General features: G+C 38.2%; 1 protein-coding gene across 2 annotated transcripts in view; it reads right to left on the reverse strand.

The window, feature by feature from the left end:
• GRAMD4 (GRAM domain containing 4) overlaps positions 1-19038 on the reverse strand; it is a 53607-nt gene that overhangs the window by 10870 nt on the left and 23699 nt on the right. For both annotated transcript variants that reach the window (XM_026868138.1, XM_026868137.1), the window contains exons 4-13: positions 11946-12007; positions 10150-10282; positions 9667-9692; positions 7537-7628; positions 5898-5989; positions 4834-4882; positions 3959-4030; positions 3020-3063; positions 2816-2925; positions 1429-1583 (exon numbers count right to left, since the gene is read on the reverse strand). In XM_026868138.1, coding sequence (XP_026723939.1) covers positions 1429-1583; positions 2816-2925; positions 3020-3063; positions 3959-4030; positions 4834-4882; positions 5898-5989; positions 7537-7628; positions 9667-9692; positions 10150-10282; positions 11946-12007 — 835 coding nt within the window. The remainder of the gene's footprint in view (positions 1-1428; positions 1584-2815; positions 2926-3019; positions 3064-3958; positions 4031-4833; positions 4883-5897; positions 5990-7536; positions 7629-9666; positions 9693-10149; positions 10283-11945; positions 12008-19038) is intronic.

Here is a 19038-nt window from a genome sequence, read left to right on the forward strand (position 1 = left end):
TGATTCAGTCCTGCACATCCTTTCTAGACAGACAACCCAAGCCTATCAAGTCAGACACCGTAGTACTAATAGCCTGGTCTACTTGTCAAAACTTAAGTCATAAGGAAAAACCAGAAGGGATAATTACTCTCTAAGTTTATGGATTCAAGTTCAGCAATTTAGAGCTTTTCCTCCTCTAAGGCAGATTAGAGAGTCCAAGTAAGAAGCTACCATAACCACCACAGTATGTGAATGATAACCTGCAAGCTCAAGAGGTGCAGAAACTTATAAGCCCATCTTCTGCAAGCAGGAGAAATACAGGCTATGGGTGCTCCGTCCATACAATCATCCACCTGTCTTGTCCCTTGGAAAATAGGAGCAAAAAGACTCACTTTCTGTCAGAGATCATCTTTCTCTTCTACGTCCTTCTGAAATACTCAGATCATGCTGCAGTTATTTTACAACCAATTGCTTCATCACCCCCAGAACCCTGTATTTCTTCTCCTCCTTCACAGGTTAACAACTGAGAATTCATGCATTTATCTCTCTTGCTCTACAGTTGTGTACCCAGGCTGAATTATTGCTAAGTGCTGCACATTTTAGCCAGGGAGTTTATGACAGTACTCAGATACTTCATGAATGCAATTAGATATTGTGACATTTTAAGCAAATGTTAGAATAGGATTAAACTGAAGTTTTATTACAACTGTTTTTATTTTTAGACTAATAAATATTAACAAATTCAGAGATATGAAAAAGCATGACTTGCTCTTCAGTTATTATGTCAGGCCCCAAAACAAATTACAAAGATGCACAAAACACAACACTTAAAGATTTAACTATAAGATTTTAACAAAAGAAAAACTTACTGTTGGAGTACCAACATTGGGAAAAATAATTTTTCACCACTATGTTAAAAGATCATCTAATACAAATAACCTTAAGACATAATGCCTAAATCTGTAAACTACTTTATTACCTCTGTTAATGCTTATCCCATTAGTAAGCTGGATATTATACTCAAGCCTTTATTTATTTATTTTTTTAACTAACTGTTCTGCAATCTACACAAGCAGCTGAATTTCCACTGAAAAAGAATGCCTGAGAACAGAGAAAAGAAACACAGAAAGAGAAAATTTTGACAATAAAAATCACCCAGAATGTATGTTACAGAAATTTATATGAATATGGATGGTGGGTTTTTTGTGCGTTTAGTTTCATATATTTATATACACATTATGATAATAGATTCCTTTCTTAGAAAAAAAGAGAATCTATATAAAAACTCTGTGGATCATGAAAATAATAAAAAAGAAATAACGCTGACTATTAGGATTTAATTAATCTTCCTTTTAATGTGCTCTAGTCACTGGGGAAAAGGGAAAGGAATAAAGGGATCTGATTTTCAAATGTTTGGAACAGAAGGACAAAAAGATTTATTAGCCTTACCCGTCTCGACACTGTAGCATTAGATCTTTCTTTGAGCTGAGGATCTGTTGGGAGACTTGTCCAGATGATATAAGGAGTATCATACTTAGCTCTTAGTCTGGGGCATCGTTTGAAGATAAAATCAATAAGGAAAAACTTGATTCCAGCATAGAGTCCTGAAAAAAAGGTCACTTTAGAAGACATGTTGAAGTAGCATTAAGAACATCACTGTTTTGATCATGTTTTAACAATGAATGAAATGAAATTCTGTATCTTCAATCACAGTACTAAACCATTCTCTTGGTTTAAATATTTTGATTCTTCTTCCAAAGGGAGGAAATTATCCTTCTTTTCCTCTGCTGCCCAGATTCCTTCCTCCCATCCCCAGTTCTTTCAAACCACTTATGTAGCTTCTTATGCAGAAGAACTTTAAAATAATTGAAATATACATTCCTTAGTACCAGAACCATTCTGAAAACATTATATACTTCCAGAACAGAAAACATGCCAAAGCATTCAACTCTGCAGCTCCTTGCAAGAATTTAAATGGCAACAGAGGGTTCTCATGTACTACATTAAGTATCTTCCAGGCCAATATGTCCTCATCTATTTCCTTGCATTCTGCCAGATTAAAAAGGGCTTGAAATACTCTCTCAAAACAGATCTCTAAGAGTCAGAGTAAAAAAATAATTCCTCACACATCTAATTGAATTGCCACGTCAAGCAAATCTATGTTTCTGTTCAAGCGAACACAGTTTGAAGTTCAGTTCCACTAGAAGTAATGCTCATTTGATCATATCATTACTTTAATGAAAAAAAAGAAAAAGGGAATTCTGGGTCCATAGGATGTGGCTTCATATGAGAAAACACAGTCTCATGCTGTAGCAAAAACCCTCTTTTCCCAATTCCCAGTTGAGAGTTTAAGTATCAGCAACTTCACCAACAGTAATCTGTTCATTTTGTACAGTGTATCCTCCAAGTTTTACAAGTAGCCCCATTAACCGTCTTTTTTTTTTTTACCAACCCTGTCATCTTTGTGCCTTCCATGTGGCCCCACATATTTAATTTGCAAGGATATACGAGTGGAAAAACACCCACAATACAGGAATTTCAGGAAACCTTAGTGCTGACAGTCTAAAGACCTCTGCTAACAGCTCATTATCAACTTTGCCTCTTCAAGAAGTGCATGCATTACCCAGTATTTTTCTACTATATTATCTATTCAGAGATGGTTTCTGAAATGCACATGATAAACAATGCCAAGCACAATGAAAACACTTTTAAAAACTACATTATTTATTAATGCAGGGTTTTCTTTCTCAAACTCTAAAATTCTCCCTCTTAGATCACACTCAGTTTTAACACATTAAGTCTAGACTGTAACAGGTCAATTATTTATTGCATTTACCCATTGCAAGCCCAATAATCCTGTAGGGCAAAAAGCAGGATGCAATGAAAGCTGCCCATAGTGTAATGTAGAGCTTCTGTGTTATTTCTGGCTGGACCCACATGAACAAGCTGAAAAGAAAAAAATTAAAATTTTATTACTAGTGTTCCAGACATTGGTCAAGTTTTCATTTTAGAGGAAAAAGACTCACATCAGATAACTCACTTTTTAATTTTTTCCAGTATATCTGCCATCTTGCCAAAAAGGTTCTGCATAGGAAGCAAGAAAATGAAAATGAAGTCCTGCATTATTTTGGTTTTTTGGTCCACATAACAGAAACCAGCAAAGTTACCTTACTCTGTTGTTAATAAGCATTAACCAGAAATGATTTTTTTAACTCATTTTTAGACATTTATATACTTCACAAATTAGTATATACAGAAGTAAACTTCATTTTCCCAATAAATTTCCAAAGTTGTTCATATAAACATATGCACCAGAAGGAAGGAGATGAGTGCAAGAGAAAGGTATGCTACCTTCAGCAGTGACACATCCTTCGACACAGCACAAGGCTGCGGTTCAATGCGAGGGTGGAGTCACTCAGCTGCTAAGGTAGTTCACACTGATGGGAGTTGGGAGAAAACCTTCCCTCACCCTCTCCCATACAAACAGCAGATTTCAGGGCTGTTGGGGGTGGTGGTATTTAAAGCAGACGATATCGGAGATGCTGTGCAAACTGTTGAATTAACACAGCTAAAGACACAGTTGAAGGAACAGGGCCTTTTACATCAGTTATGTGACTAGAAGGTTTGGGATATGGACACATATTACATCACATTGGTAAGATTCTACACTATCGGAAGGCTCATGTGCACATATGAGGAGGAAAACTGTCAGAAGCTGCTTCTTTTCCCCTTGAGATCTTGCTCAGAGCCATGACTGGAGAACTCTGACCAGTTCTCTGAAGCATCATACCATTCCAAAAGCTCCAGGCATCTTGTTGAGAGCTCTATTGCTCATAAATAAAGAACCCTGTGCAAGAAAAGCATGGCTTGTTTAAGCATTTGCTTTCAGATGCTGTATAACAAAATACTTTGACCACTGAGATTATGAACCAACTTGTTCTAAGGAAGCAGCCAGAAATGTCCCAGAGCAGCACAGTACCTGTGCCTTCTGAGCCACGTCTAGTACAAGCTGAAACTTTTCAGACACTGTCAGGTCCTCTTTTGGGGGTTCCTTGGGCAAGAAAGAGACAATCTATTAAATTTTCAGTTCAGCTAAAACTGGTATTTTACAAAATTCCTCATAACATCACAACCCTTCAGCATTCTTAGCAATAGTCCTCTCGCTTTAAACAGTCTGTAAATTCACCAAGTTCCTCCCTTGTTTAAGATCTACTGTTTGTGTCTTTCATTGCTGGTTATCTTTAGCTATCACTGTTTTTCTTCCACGGCATATGCAAACATAGTCATATGAGGCTGTGAAAGACACAGTAAGTCTATGGAGCAGCACGGTTGCAATAGCTTTCAGTCTATGACCTACTTCTGGTCTAGCACAGAAATGTCGTCTTTTTTTTTTGTTAAACTGTACATCTATAACTTTACTTTAAAATTATCCTGGAAGCAAGGCCTCACTAGACTTAGTAAAAGGTTTGAAATTCAAAGAACCCCATCTTATATTAATACTTACAATATTTCCTGCTTAAAGCAGGATATGCAAATATTTATTTCAAAAATGTTACAGAGAAAACAAAATGCAAGTCGTCTTAAAGATCCCACAAGACCTAACTTGTTCCAAGCTGGCTTATTAACATCTATTCCAGAAATGTCATTCAAGTTTGGGACATTTTATGGTGAAACACCCAAACCTAGTGCTGCTAGTGAAGATTTCTAAATGTAAAGAGTAAGAAAAAAAGCTGTAGTGTTTTTATTTGCACCTCACTCTTCCTTCCTTTTACAGCTACCCACATAAACACAGAGGAAAGTTTTGAAGACGCAACTTTAACACAGGCATATAGGTCAAACCAACCAATGGCCTACCATGGGTTCAGAAACTTCAGGCACAATGCTCCACTGTATTCTCCAACCCCTAGAAGTTATGGAAATAGTTAAAGAGAGCAAGTACATCTTCTCCACCTGCCAACATGGATTATTTGTATGAGGTTAAAAAGTAGTTTTTTGCAATAAGCACTTATGGGTTAAAAAATAAAATAAAATAAAATAAAATATCCCCAAATCAACAAAGGACCCTAGTAAACACAAGTGGCCAACCACAGACAGCTTTAAAGGTATATACATTTTTTAAAAATTGTATTAGCTAGGTAGATACTACACAGAATCACTGCTTGCAGGTTTTACAACAAAAGGGAACTGTATGCACAGAGTCAATAATCAGGAATATTTTTTTCTTGGTTTTTTTATGTGAACAGAATTATATCAACTTACTCTGGAGTTTATTTGCTACTGGTAATTTTCAAATAGAGTGACAGACAGTAAGTATTAATTAAGAAATCAGAAATTTATTTTAAAATATGCACTTTAAGATCCTCCCCAACATTTTCACCATTTTAAGGAGGAAAACACTAACAGGCTAAAAGAGCATTTGTAGAAGAGCCTCTCAGTAGAGAAAATAGTGGGTTTTTAATAAAAGAAAGACTTAATTTTTTAATAGAGACCAAATACACAAATGGAAGACACTTTGGATAAAGTATGACAAGGGCCACTGAAAAAGGCAAAACTGCAATTTTAGGTGAAAATTATTCTCCAGGGAAAAGGAGCAGGGTTCAATATTTCAGGTGATATTTTCCAACTACCCTGACTACTGCAAAATATTTTTTAATTTTAAAGCATTGAAGCATTTGTCTGAGAACATGCAGCACCATTTATGATGACCCAAGTCACAGGAAATGAAGACAATTCCTTAGAATAGTATAAAATTATAGAAACTGAGCAACGAAATTAATGGTGTAAGAGTTTGAATTTTATTTTGTTAAACTTAACTCACAATGTTAGAAAAGGTAACAGTTTACGACTCAGTGAAAGAATAATAAAACATCTTTCAAACAAAGCATTACAAGAGAATAATCTAGTATTTAAGCAAATACCTGGCTATGAGGTAATTTAGGGACAACCTCAAAATTGCTAAAAATAAGAACATAGGAATGGCCCAGCCATGCCATACAGCATTCATGTAAATCTGCAGATTAAGAAGAAAAAAAAGAAAAAAAGAGAGATGTGGATTACAAACTGGGGTACAGTGAGTTGTATGAAACAGCATTTCTCACTGTGCTGTTGGGTTCAGAACCACACAACTCAGATCACAAAAGTTAAGAAATTTTAACTATCCCATGACAGACAATAGCATTGCATTCATGAATGTAAAGTCAAAACTATAAGATTGAACTAAAACTCCAGAGATGACTCTTAAATAGTGATCAGTTGCTTGAGAGAATGAGTATTTTCAACACTGCAATTACATGAAGGTATAGAAAAAAAACCAGTAAACATTAAAGTCTATGACCTCACCTATATCAGTGAAGCAATGGTATAGTAGAAGAGTTATAACAATTAGCCCCTTACAGGTCAACAGGATAAACTCTCGCTGGTCAACTATTTCAGGTCAACTAAATCCCAAATTTTTACCAAGCTTAACTGTAGGAAAACAGGTCTTATTTTACCTAACAAATAGAAACACAAAGTGCTTCAAAAGGTATTCTGTCCCCTTCCCAGCTTCTGAAAATACAGAGACTACTGCCCTACATGCTTAGGCTTTTTATTAACTCTTTATATACTAATTTCAATAATTACACATTAGGTTTTTTACTAATAACTGCAAAATGAAGCCTTGCTCTGGCTCTGAGGTCCCAGAGGTTTCTGAAGAACAGCTGTAATTCCTTCTTTCAGCTTTTATCTGAAGAATGGGTTTGTCAGGAGAGACAGACACAGGGCACCAGGAAGGGGAAGTCTCCTCCTCAGTACTCCTTCAGCTGTGCCATGCAAAACAGCATTAAATAAATAAGGCTCTATAACTTACAGGGAGGGATCATTTAATGAAAAGGTATATGACTTTTTTATCAAAGAGGTTCATTCAGCTACAACTACAGATAATAATTTAATTTGATATCCTATTATTTCATATACACTGTGACCAGAAGAATTTAGATCATTTAATCACCAATTAGAAGGAAAACAAATCAAAACTTCACTAGTTATGTCATTTTGTGGCATGCAAGCCCCCTTACATAGTATGGGAACGCTTAAATTTAGCTCACAGATTTGAAGTTTACACATTATACTCAAATCAAGGTGTTTTGTCTCTCATCAGTAAGTACGATCCTAACAAATGGTAAAGAGCACTGTCGGTAAACAAAAGCTTCTTATCAAACAGCTTCTATCAGCATTTCAGCCCTAGACAACAAGAGATTTTGCAGAGGCTGAAGTAACCATCAAATTACAAGATTGGGAGACAGGAAACAAGAAATAAGAGAACAATGCCTGGATTGTTACAAGTTATTTTAACAGTTACAAAACTATGCTACAATAAACCCAGAATACACAATTCAAGTGGCTTTCAAATACATCTGAATTGACAGCTAGTGGTATTTTGTGTTAGATGAAATTACTCTATTTAATTTGACTTAAACTGCAGCATAACCCCTACTCAGATATGGCAGTTTTAATGAATTTCAGTAAATAATACATTTTAAAAGTTCTTACTACTTTTGGAGGAATAAAATAACTTACAATAAAGGCAATAGCAGAAGTGTAGATAGAATACCAGTCTGATAAGGCAGAAAGATTCTTCACAAAATTAGTAACAGGTTTGGCACCTCTCTCTAAATAGAAGCAGAAAAAACCCAACTGTTAGAATTAGCTGGCAGTTAAATCAGAAAATGACAAACAATCAAATTAGAAAATTAATAGGAATATTCAAACACATAGAGATAAAAGGCTTATGAAAATTAAGAAAAATGAAACCCATCAATGTAACTGAACAACTAAGCTAAGTATGCATTGACAAAAACTGCTATTCAAGACAAAGGTTATGTCTAAACTCTGAAATATAGACAAAACCCCCCAATACCTTCTATAAGGTTACCCTGGATGCTGATGGCAGTTTGTTCTAAGCCCTGTTCATACTACCCTGAAGGCCTCGCACCAGTCAGCTCATCCCACTGCAAAGCAAGGGGATGCATCCACTGCACTCCAAGACACTGAGGAACAACTTGCTGCTACCTGACCAAGCTAGTTTAAAACCAGGCTAGATGTCTCTTAGCTACATTTCTGCAGGAGTCTATCCATTTGTAGCACTTTGCTGCTTACTATTCCTAGCCAAGAGACACAGGACCTTGCTGCCTGAAGAAGTTCGTCTCCCACCACTGCTCACCTTTGCTCTCGCAGTCATTGCATGGGAGACAAACCTGTGCTGGGAGAGGCGTCAGGCCCACCACGCTCAGATGCCCAGAGTCAGCGAGTCACAGCAAGAGGAGCTCTTCCTCAGCTCCCCAAATAAGACTTGTCTTTTACCCTTCCTACTCCTTTAAGCTCTTTTACCACTTGGGCAAACTAGCTGGGAGATACAAGAAAACAGGAGAGGACTGCTGCAAGACGACCTTTGCTCTCTCTGTTGGAACATATGGGTTTTGCTTTCCCTGCCAAGAAGACTGATGACTCCCCAAGAAGGCTGATGGCCCCAAAAGGACCCATTCTTGTTTGCAGTATAGCTCACAATTTTCAAAGACTTTCGTCAAGAGAGTCTGCGACTTGCTGTCCTAGTTTGTTTGGCTTGAATTTCAGCTATCCTTGATACATTCCCCTATGGGAAGTAATTAAACAACTAGGTCTAGATTTTCCTTGAGCATCAGCAGCACAACCAAAGCAGCAGATGAAGGGGGCATGTGTGAAAGGGCATGCATGAGGCACTGGAGGAGGCCACAGACTTGGGCACTACTCCACCATCCTACACCAAACCTGCTAGGAAGGTCAACACCTGGAAACCACTGGTGACAATGGGGGTCCTGAGAGTTCTGTGTGGTTGTCAGGCACCCCTGGACAATAGGGATCTAAATTTTGTGGCTCATCAAGTGGAAATCAAAAAACGCTCAAAGCTTAAGTTAATACCGCTTTTTTTTAAGCTATTCTGATGGCAATGAACATCCACCACTGAGAACAGGTCATAAGTCTTCTCCCAAATGAAACTAGAATGAATACTAGTATTAGAACAAGGAGAACAAAACTGACCTTACATGGAGATTACAGACCCTTATTTCAACTTCACCTTCCCCCCTACAATAATTTGACAGTTTGGACCACACAACAGTCTTTTTTTTTTCTTTTCTTTTTTTTTTTTTTTTTTTCCAAATTAGCAATTCTTTGCTGCACCAACTTTTGGAGGGCTTAACTACTTTGTTTAACCCATCATTTTGCATCCTCCACCTTCCAAAATAGTTTATCAGCTATCCAAGAGAAAGAAATGCAAGACAAACTCGGGGTATGCATCATCCAACCCCTCCTTCTTTGAAAGCATAAGCTAATAGCCTAGCGAGGAAATTACCAGCAGCTCAGACATAAGTATATGAACACTGTTACTTCTGCCATTGAACAAATATCCTGTCCTCATTCATTACATGTTTACACATTTTAATTAACATACACTTTTAGTTCAGAGATACCCTATGTAATTCAAGATTCTACCACTGCTCCTCTAAGTTACTTTGCACTCCAAACACTAATTCGGGATTTTGGAATCATTTCTGCTTATGAACTGGCAGAAGTATTTCTAAACACTTTATTTTAAGATGCAGCACTCCTACCAACAGGGTTACTAAGAACTATTTTTTACTTCCAGAAGAGAAAATACTGCTAAGTACTTACTTAATCTTCTCATATTTTCAGTCAACCTGAAAAATAATGGATAAAACCAACTTGTTAAATAGGCAAGTAGTGCGCAGTTGTGTACATCTGGTCCCTAGAATACTGCTCACAGTTAGATGTTTTTGCACAAAGCTGCATCCTTGCCTGTTATGAAATGTGTTTCTAGTAACTAATACAGCCTACCTTGCATCAGAGCAAAAACTGAAATGTAAAAGCTCTCCAGCCTAAGACTGTTCACAGTTTTCAAGAAGCATATGATGGAAGCTTATAAATAATATAACTCTTATTCTACCTCAGACAGCACATAAACTTCAAATTTCATGTTTTGTCCAAATCTTTCACAAACCTTCTGAGATGGTTCTGTGCTTTCACTTTTATTACTTGTTATGCAAACACTTGCTCAAGCCATGTAAACATTTGTAAAAAGATAAAAAAAGCAACTTGTAAAGCCCACAATTTCTCACTATCACATTAGAGGCTTACCTTCTAGCGCTAAGTGGCTCTTCTGTTTCCACTGTATTCTCTTCTGGCTGAAACCTGAAGTCCTCAACATACTCCCCAAATTTGTCACAAAACCACTTCTGAAGTCTCGAGCAGACTGTGTGACTACGCTTATCTGTAAAAAAGAAACACTAAGTATCAGCATAATACATCTTCACACAAAGCCTGCCCCTGTTCCCACACACCATGCTTCATTGGGAAGCAGACTTTGCACAGCTTTCCTGTCCTTCACCAACACTCTCTGTGGAAACTCATTATAAAATTTACTTCTGCCATTGCACAGAAACCCTGACTGCACTAAGCTGGTAAAATAAGAGTAACAGTGACTCATGCTTTGCTCTAAGTACAGTACATGGGAGCATCTTATTACCAGAAGTATAGAGATGACTTAAGCATCCTAACAAACAAGAATTTTTAGCAAACACTGTAAAAACATTTTCTGGTTAAGAGGTTCCTGTAAACAAAAGACTGACATAAATCTCAGTGCTCCTACGCTGCTGAAGGGTCCACCTTGAAAAAAGTAAGTGCAAAGCAAAATACTCCTGAGCAGAGAGCAGGACAACCACCTTGCAGCCATACAAATTTCACAGGGCAGGGAGGTGGAAATTTAAGCAAGATCACAGAAACATAAAATACCAGGTTGGAAGGGACTTTAAGGATCATCTAGTACAACCTTTCTTGGTAAAACCATAGTCTGGACAAGACAGCCAGTACCCCGTCTAGCTGAATCTTAAAAGTGTCCAATGTTGGGAAAGATCCTGCAAGAGACATTTTTGCTACCACCTTCCAGCCATCTACAGGCCATAAAGACTGTGCATGTGTATGCATATATATATATATATATATATATATATAAATGTGTGTATATACATATACACACAATAAAAAATGTGCACCTTCTTTTTTCTAAAGCCAGGCTATAGAAATTATGCTGTATATGCCAATTCTATATATGGAATATATAGTCGTAAAGTCTTATATGGCAAAGGAATGAAGTGATGCACACTTCTGCATGTGAGCTGCAGTGGAAAAATGTAACATAAATATTTAGGTATATGGAAATAATATAAGGGTAAAAGCCTCAAGGTAGCACAAGTGAGAACAAAATAATCACCTTTTGCTTTACCTGACTCAGAAAATCACTGTCTAGAAGGAACAGATTATTCTTTGGAAAGGTTGTAGTTCACATAAGAGAAAGTATTGACATTATGGGAGTACAGGAGGAGCAACTTCAAATTTTATCTACAGATTTAAAAGCCTAAGTCTCAAACAAGAGGTGTGGGGAAGAAAGCTTAAGAAATGCAGACAACAGTTTAGGTGTCCAAAGAAATGAGTAAGTCTTAAGTTTATTCCTTCTCCATGATGTCTTTTCTTTCAAAAAAAGGAAGAAGTAATACAGTTAATGGCATAAAAGAGCTTTTGCAGTTAACAACAAAATAGAACACCTTTTCCATGTATTACATCTGTTTGCTGGTAAGTCAAGGATCAGCAAGGCACACAAGGATGATGAAGTCAGTCAGCAGGTTTCATTACATTCCTAAAAGCTTTACAACACACAATAAATTCCTTGCTCAGGTATGCAAAGTCAACTACAAAAAGTAAAAGCAGAATCCTGTACAGAGAGGTAAGAAGCTGCTAAAAGAGTCTTTCATATCAGGCTTCTTCCGAAGGCTGCTTAAGGATCCAGCAAGGTTTGATCTTCTAAGGATCAAAAGAAAGGGGTAAAAAAAAAAAATACAACTAAAACAAACTGCTGGTAGAGATCTGACCAAGATTACCTGTTCCATTGGCTTGCATCTGTGGCTTTGCAGGTTGCTGAGCTGCAGGCACCTCTTCCATCCTACAAACAAAACCGAAACAATGTGAAATACTACAAATGACTCATTTTTTCCCTTTTTGGTAAAGGGAGCACTGGAACCTGCACAGTTTCCATAGCTGAGATAATACAAAATGACAAGGAAAAAACCAAAACTTATGCCCTTTTGCAAGATTCAAAATATTCACTGCACTTTGCACTTAGGATCCAGGGAAATACCACCCACTGGAAGGAGAGGTGTGGTTTATCCATTTCCTGTTACTGACAGCTCAGTTACATCTTACAACTACCAAATAATTTAGTATCAGATTTGTTGCTTTACTTATGCCTTTTTATTTCATATTCATCGCAATGCCTACCATGAAAACTCTTCAGAGCCCTGACTATTCCCACAGTAATAAATGAAAAAGGATTCCATATCCCAAGTTGATAACCACAATACCAGAATAAAACCACAGTTTAATCTATGAACCTTGACTTCTGTCATTGTTACTACAGCCAAACACCACTCATCTTCACAATGAGAGCAACAGGTGTCAAGAATTATGCAAAATGTTAGTAAGTTCCTGAAACACACAGATAACAATTAATTCTAAAAATATTTTTTTTAAAAACTTGCAAAATTTAAATAATGGTCTGAAAAGATGAGACAAATGCTCTAAAAATGTTCTAAAAATATAAGGCAAGTAGCAGGCATCACTGGTCTCAGCTTTCAAAATAAGTCAAGAATAATATTCTCATCCATTAAAAGTGAACAGATTTTAGAAAACACTATTGCTTTTGCCATTCTGCATATGTGCAAGGCTTCAAATTACATTTGCACTATCCACAGCTTCCAACTGCCAACCTGTCTTGAGAATACTTTAGGCTTCAGTCCAAAAAGTCTTCAGCTATCCATGTAGATATCCTACAAAAAGATTTATTAACAAAGAAGCAGCTTTGACAACATAACACCAGTCACAGCAAGCTTTACTTAACATGGAGTTGTATGATTGAAAAGATTACTGTTTGAAACAAAAACATGTTGGTCGTACAATTTTATTAGCACTCATCAGACAATACAGGTGCTTTCAAATGTTCCCTTCATCTTTTGCTCCTCAGGAAGGGAACCAAGTGGGACGCTGGTCAGCAAACGGAAGAGTGAAAAGAGGGATCCCAGCAGATTGCAGCAATATAGACAGGTATACAGTTCTGTCTCCTGCTGTTCCTCTAGAAAGAACATTTGGGAAAGATCACACTCTACTGTCTGCACATGGAAAAGGCCATTACTAATGTGTGCTGTCTCAACATCAGCATACATCAACAAGTATGATGAAGAAACTACAGAACTAATTACCTTCTTTCCTTCCTAAGCACTCCCCTCATTTAATGAGCTTTCCACATCCTTGTTCATTTCTAAAAGGAACATTTAGAAATAATTTACTGATTTATAAATTATAACTGGACATCTATCAGTGTGGAAAAGCTAAATTCAATTGTTTCTGCTTTCAAAGCCAGTTGTTTCCACACTTCTTCAGGACTTTTCCACATGGCTTCTGCATTTGCAGCAACTCTTCTTTTCAAAAGCCACCTGATATTTCTTCCATCAGATGGTTACGTAAGCCATACAGGTGGGCATTTTCATCTGCAATCTGTCACTGTCACCATGTCTCATTGAAGCTGAAGACACATTTAAGTAAGAAAGGAGGTAGTCATTCACAAGCAGGTTCACACCAGCAGGAGCCAGTTACTCAATCCACTCCAGTTGTGTGAAGGCATGGGGGAGTGTCACACCTGAACGGCTCCAGCGTCAGAGCCAAGATGGCATCCCCCCACCACCAGCCATCAGAGTTTTCAGGCTGTGTCTTCCTTTCACATGCTGGAATATGTCTTCAGAAGCAGCACAGCATCATTACTATACATGTTTCTTGGGGAAAACATTAAAAAAAAATTCACCAAGAAGCAGTTCTGGATAGCAGCCTCCGTAGGCTCCATCAGGAGCACATGACAGTTTGGCTTTGGCCCTTCTTGTTGCTTTTTTATTGCATTTTTTTGGCAATGCCTTACTTGACATCTGCCTGTTACTCCTTTCCTGTGAAGAACCTGACCTCTACAAATCATCAGGTTAATGACAGCTCATTACTGCACCTGTGAATCAGGTTATAATTAGCCACTTCAGACAGATTTGGGCCAGGAAGATGAAAATTCATTGTTTAGGCTTAAGCACCCTCTGGGAAGCTCAGTTCCAAAATCAGGTCATGTTGAACCAGCCAGTACATCAAGACCACTGACAGAGGGGAGGAATTATCTTTCCTACAGTTTCTAAATTACGCTTCAGACTAGAGGTCAGTTAAAAGGCTTGAAAATGGACCCTAGAACTATGCAAAAGCCTGTATTCCTATGTAGGGTTCTTAACTGCAACCTGCACCAAAGAAAACAAGCTGCATAAATTCCTCTGGGACCACACTTTCCACCCAGAAAAAGTGTGTGATTGGTAACACCAAAAGATGCCCAACTTGAGGCTTGATTGTGTTTATGCAACTAGAGATTGCACCCATTTAAAAGCATGAGCTGATTAAAACAGATAAAAGCAACTTCAGCCAATGGAGAAGACAAACATAAACGTGCTTTTTTTTTTTTCCTTCAATTTTTTTTTTTAATTGAAGTCAGGGAAGCATGAATGTTAGAGCTGTTCATGACCAGTATACCTGTACCATTCAAAAATGACCAGCACACACTGATGCAGCATCCCCTCAATGCTGCCCCACAGAATCGCACCAAAACATTATTTTTGTAGCTGCAAGTATGACACAAGTTAAAAGAGCCTTGACACTAAAGGCCATTTATCTTAAATAAATAGTTTTGGGTTTTGCATATTAGGCCTTGAATACAGTTGCAATTTGAGGTGTATGTGAACCAAGAGACTGCCCCCAACAACTTCATAAAGACCAGACTTGCCGCACACAACAGGTCTAGTCACCACTAGGATGTTCTCAGACATATTAAAAGTAATTTTCCTACAGGCTAACTCCAAGTTTACATCCACCAGGATGTTCTCAGACATATTAAAAGCAATTTTCCTACATGTTCACTCCAAGCAACCCATCACCATTCTTTCGACAGCTGTTGTGGAAGCCAGTCGTGGCTGTTATGTCTTTCTTACTGCTCAAAGCCACAAGAACGCATGTGCACTTCCATCAAAAACACCTTCCAACCTCAGAAATGCAAAAATAAGCATAAACAAGGTATTTTTACAGCCTAGTTTAAAGACGTATCATTCAGGTATACATGGCTTCTTAACCTGAGGAGCTGTCACAAAACTGACTTAAACCATTTTTGTACGTTTTGCATTTCCATCCCATTAAAATGTATCAAACACTTCAGAAGCCTTTGCCCTTCTCATCTACATTTTACATGGTTACTGTCATTTGTGGTTTCTGAAACAAAAGAAAAGGTTTCTAAAGAAATGCCATCAACCCAAATTTATACATGTTCACGGGTAGAAAAAATATTAAACTCTTGACAGGAGCTACTTTACAAGCAGCCTGTCACCAAATCTATTAAGTTAGCCACGCACAAAGTTCAGCCAACTGGGTATGTCAACAACCACGTATGTATGTCAGCAAGCCCAGTGCAGCATGGCAGCCGGGCAGGAAGCTTTTGACCCAAGTCTCAGGTTCCTCCTACCTGTGCAGTGTCCCAGCCTGACAGGGAGGGAATGTTTCCAGCCTCCAGAGCAATCTTCTCTGGAAGCAGAGGCATCTTCTCAACAGACACAGCAGACATGCTCAAAACATCACCCGTGTGGAACATAACATAATTTAACAAGAGGCCAGGGAAAGTTAACCAAGATAAGCAGCACAGAAGGAACAGTGGCTTATACAGAAGCATTGTCTATTTGCTCCTCTTAAAAACAGTTCACAATGATACTAATAAAAAGGTTTGTATAAGTCACAGCTTGCTAGTAGGTGGTGTCGAAAAACTTTTTTTGTTAATTTTTTTTGGTGTCTGATGGAGCTAGCTCACAATTCGTAAAATAAGGCAGCAACAGCCCACAATTTACACTAAGCAAGCATTACTCACACAGACTATTCCAAATTATTTATGCATTGTTTCACTAGCAAAATGTCATAAGCTTCAGCTGTCGTGCCAAATGCTGGGATGTCCCGAAGTGTGTCTATGGCAAACTTCATCTGAGGCCACCATGTTTCTGAATACTCAGACATACTGACAATGAACACCACGACAAACAAAAGCACTAAAAATCCTCCTCTTTCCACTCTCCCTGTGCACAACTCAATGAAACAAGCCCATGTTCTTCACACAAAAAAAAAGAATATCTAGATTGTTAGCTCATTGTTTTCTCCTTGCTGAACACTTAGCAGAATATATTTATATAGCTACATGTATTGATCGACTTCACGGATACTTTTAAATACTGCAACTACTGAAAGAATTTCTTCCTTGTTACACCACAGCATGGTTTGGTTTTCATTAGTAGCTCACTTCTGTAAGCAAAAAGAAGAGTACATGCAAACGTGTTTATATGCATACCTGTTTAAAGACTGTATAAAAAATTACCTAACTGAGAAGCAGGGCATATTTAGTTTTGCTGATGTAAGCAGAGATGACCTTCCGCGGTTACTTTGCTTAATAAAATCGTTTCCATCGGGCGTAAATCTGTCCTACTATGTATTTGATTGTGTCAGCCAACACTCTGCAGTTCTAATAAAAGTATTTTAAAATATCTACAGTGAAGTGCAAAAAGATAAAAAGCAGTGAAGAATTTCACACAATGGAGCACAACTGTAGACAACCATATTTTTCTTCTTCTGAGTAGAAACTGGAAAATTTTCAGTCTTATTTTGTTGTCATCCTACATACACCTGCCTGTCCCAAAAAGACTGAAATACTAGTTAAGACTAGTTAGAAAAAGATAAAGGTGATATCTGGTTTAATGTAATCCCCAAATGCAATCCCCAAGCTAACAGGGCTAATGTAATCCTTAGCATAGCAAAATGGGAATACAGCATTTATGTGGACAAGTGATCCAACCTTAATTTAGCAATGGCATAACTGCTAGAGATTTGCTGTTGTCCACAATCCAAGAAGGCACAGATGTTGACACTAATACCGATAAACAAAGACCTTCAAAATCTTTTCTCTACAAAACACATGTATTCACAAAGCTGCAGCGGGCAGAATAACCTTTAGGTTTAGAAAACCTAAAGGTCCATGCCAGTGCTAAAGCATGTGGAATTTGCATCTCAAGCAACTCCTTCAAGGCAGCAAATCACAAGACAAGTAGGTATCCTGAAGCATCAGGTTTTTTTATCTATAGCAGAAAACAATACTCATGATTTTGTACTGCTGTTACCGAGCTAACAGACACTCAGCATAGGGACAGGTCCAAGTTTGTCGTCTTCCACTGTCCCCAGTGGCCCACTCAACCAGGCAACATCAGTCTAGACAAAAAAATAGTAGTTATATATGCATACAGCCAGGCCAACCAGCATCGGCAATAAAAATGTACTCCCACTTCCCAGCTACAAGAGCAACTGTCAATGTCACAAAAAAACAAAAACCAAACAGATCAGAGCAGTCCAGATTACCTTCTCATTGCATGGTCACAGGGCTGGCTTGGGAACAAGACTCCTCAAGGGCCCCACAGAACCACTTCTAAGTGTGCAACTTGGCAGCTCATGTAAAGACTGTACACAGATCAATCTTGCATGGAACCAATGATTTTAGAAAACCTTCAGTGCAAAACATCAGCTAAAAAACCCACTGTACCGGATACTGAGTATAAGAGAGAAGGCCTAATTTATCTTCAGTCTAAAGCTCTGGCAAACCCACACTCTGAATACTGCAAGAACTCAGTCTCTACATCTTAAAACAGTTAAAGACTGGCAAAGTACTCTTCAGGAGACACTGAAAAAGCTGGAACTCTTCAGTCAGGAGGGGAGAAGAGTAAGAGAGGAAAGGACTGATCAAGGATGGCAAGTAAGCTGAATGTGAAATATCACAATTCTGTAACTATGGAACATTTCTTGAAACCACTAAGATATCTGTTATAAAAGAAAGAAAATAAATCACTTCTTTAGAGTCAAGAGTGAAATTCTGTATCATATTGCCTCCATAGCTTCCAGTGGTAGATACCTTCAGCACTTTCAAGATGGGGTTAAATAAATTTATGGATTACAGGTCTGAAAACAGATACTGAAGTGAAAAGGCAGCAATGTACCTTTTGATATTCCTAAATTGAGAGTTTGTGGATGCTTATGAGGAGCAGCTGAAGAAGCTGCATTGTTTAGTCTGAAGAAAAGGAGGCTGAGGGGAGACCTTATCGCTCTCTACAACTACCTAAAAGGAGGTTGTAGCAAGGTGGGTGTTGGTCTCTTCACACAAGTAACAAGTGGTAGGACAAGAGGAAACAGCCTCAAGTTGTTCCAGGGGAGGAGGTTTAGACTGGACATTAGGAAGAAAATTTTCACAGAAGAGTGGTCAGACAGTGGAATAGGCTGCCCAGGGAGGGGGTGGAGTCACCATCCCTGGATGTGTTTAAGGATTGTTTAGATGTGATGTTGGGGGATATGGTGTAGGGGAGAACTTTGTAGAGTAAGGCTGATGGTTGGACTCGATGATCCCAAGGGTCTTTTCCAACCTGAATGATTCTGTGATGTCCTGATGACAGTATCTGATGGCAAACCACAGATCCTAGTGCCCAGCCAAGTAATACTGGCTACTGCTGAGGAGGATAACACAGGCAGCTACATACACAAGTGGTCTTGACCAACAAGGCCACCAAGCAGCTGCTACGGTCTTAAGATCTAAAGTCCATGCAGCTAGACTAAGGAGACACAACATCAAATGTGATGCTTTGCATCAAGGTGGGTGTCCTCAAGGCTAGCAGGACTTCAGGTTATAAGGAGGCATGTTTCCATTTATCATTGCAGTGGCAAGGAAGGATCAAACTCCAGTCACCCTCACACATTTAGAGTTGTACTTTGGTACTGGGATGTCCTTGCTGCTGCTTAGAACAAGAGTAACAAGGACTAGGTGGTCTGGAGATGAGA

The sequence above is a fragment of the Athene cunicularia genome, assembly GCF_003259725.1.
Source record: "Athene cunicularia isolate RWA chromosome 1 unlocalized genomic scaffold, athCun1 chr1_part2, whole genome shotgun sequence".
Taxonomy (NCBI): Eukaryota; Metazoa; Chordata; class Aves; order Strigiformes; family Strigidae; genus Athene; species Athene cunicularia.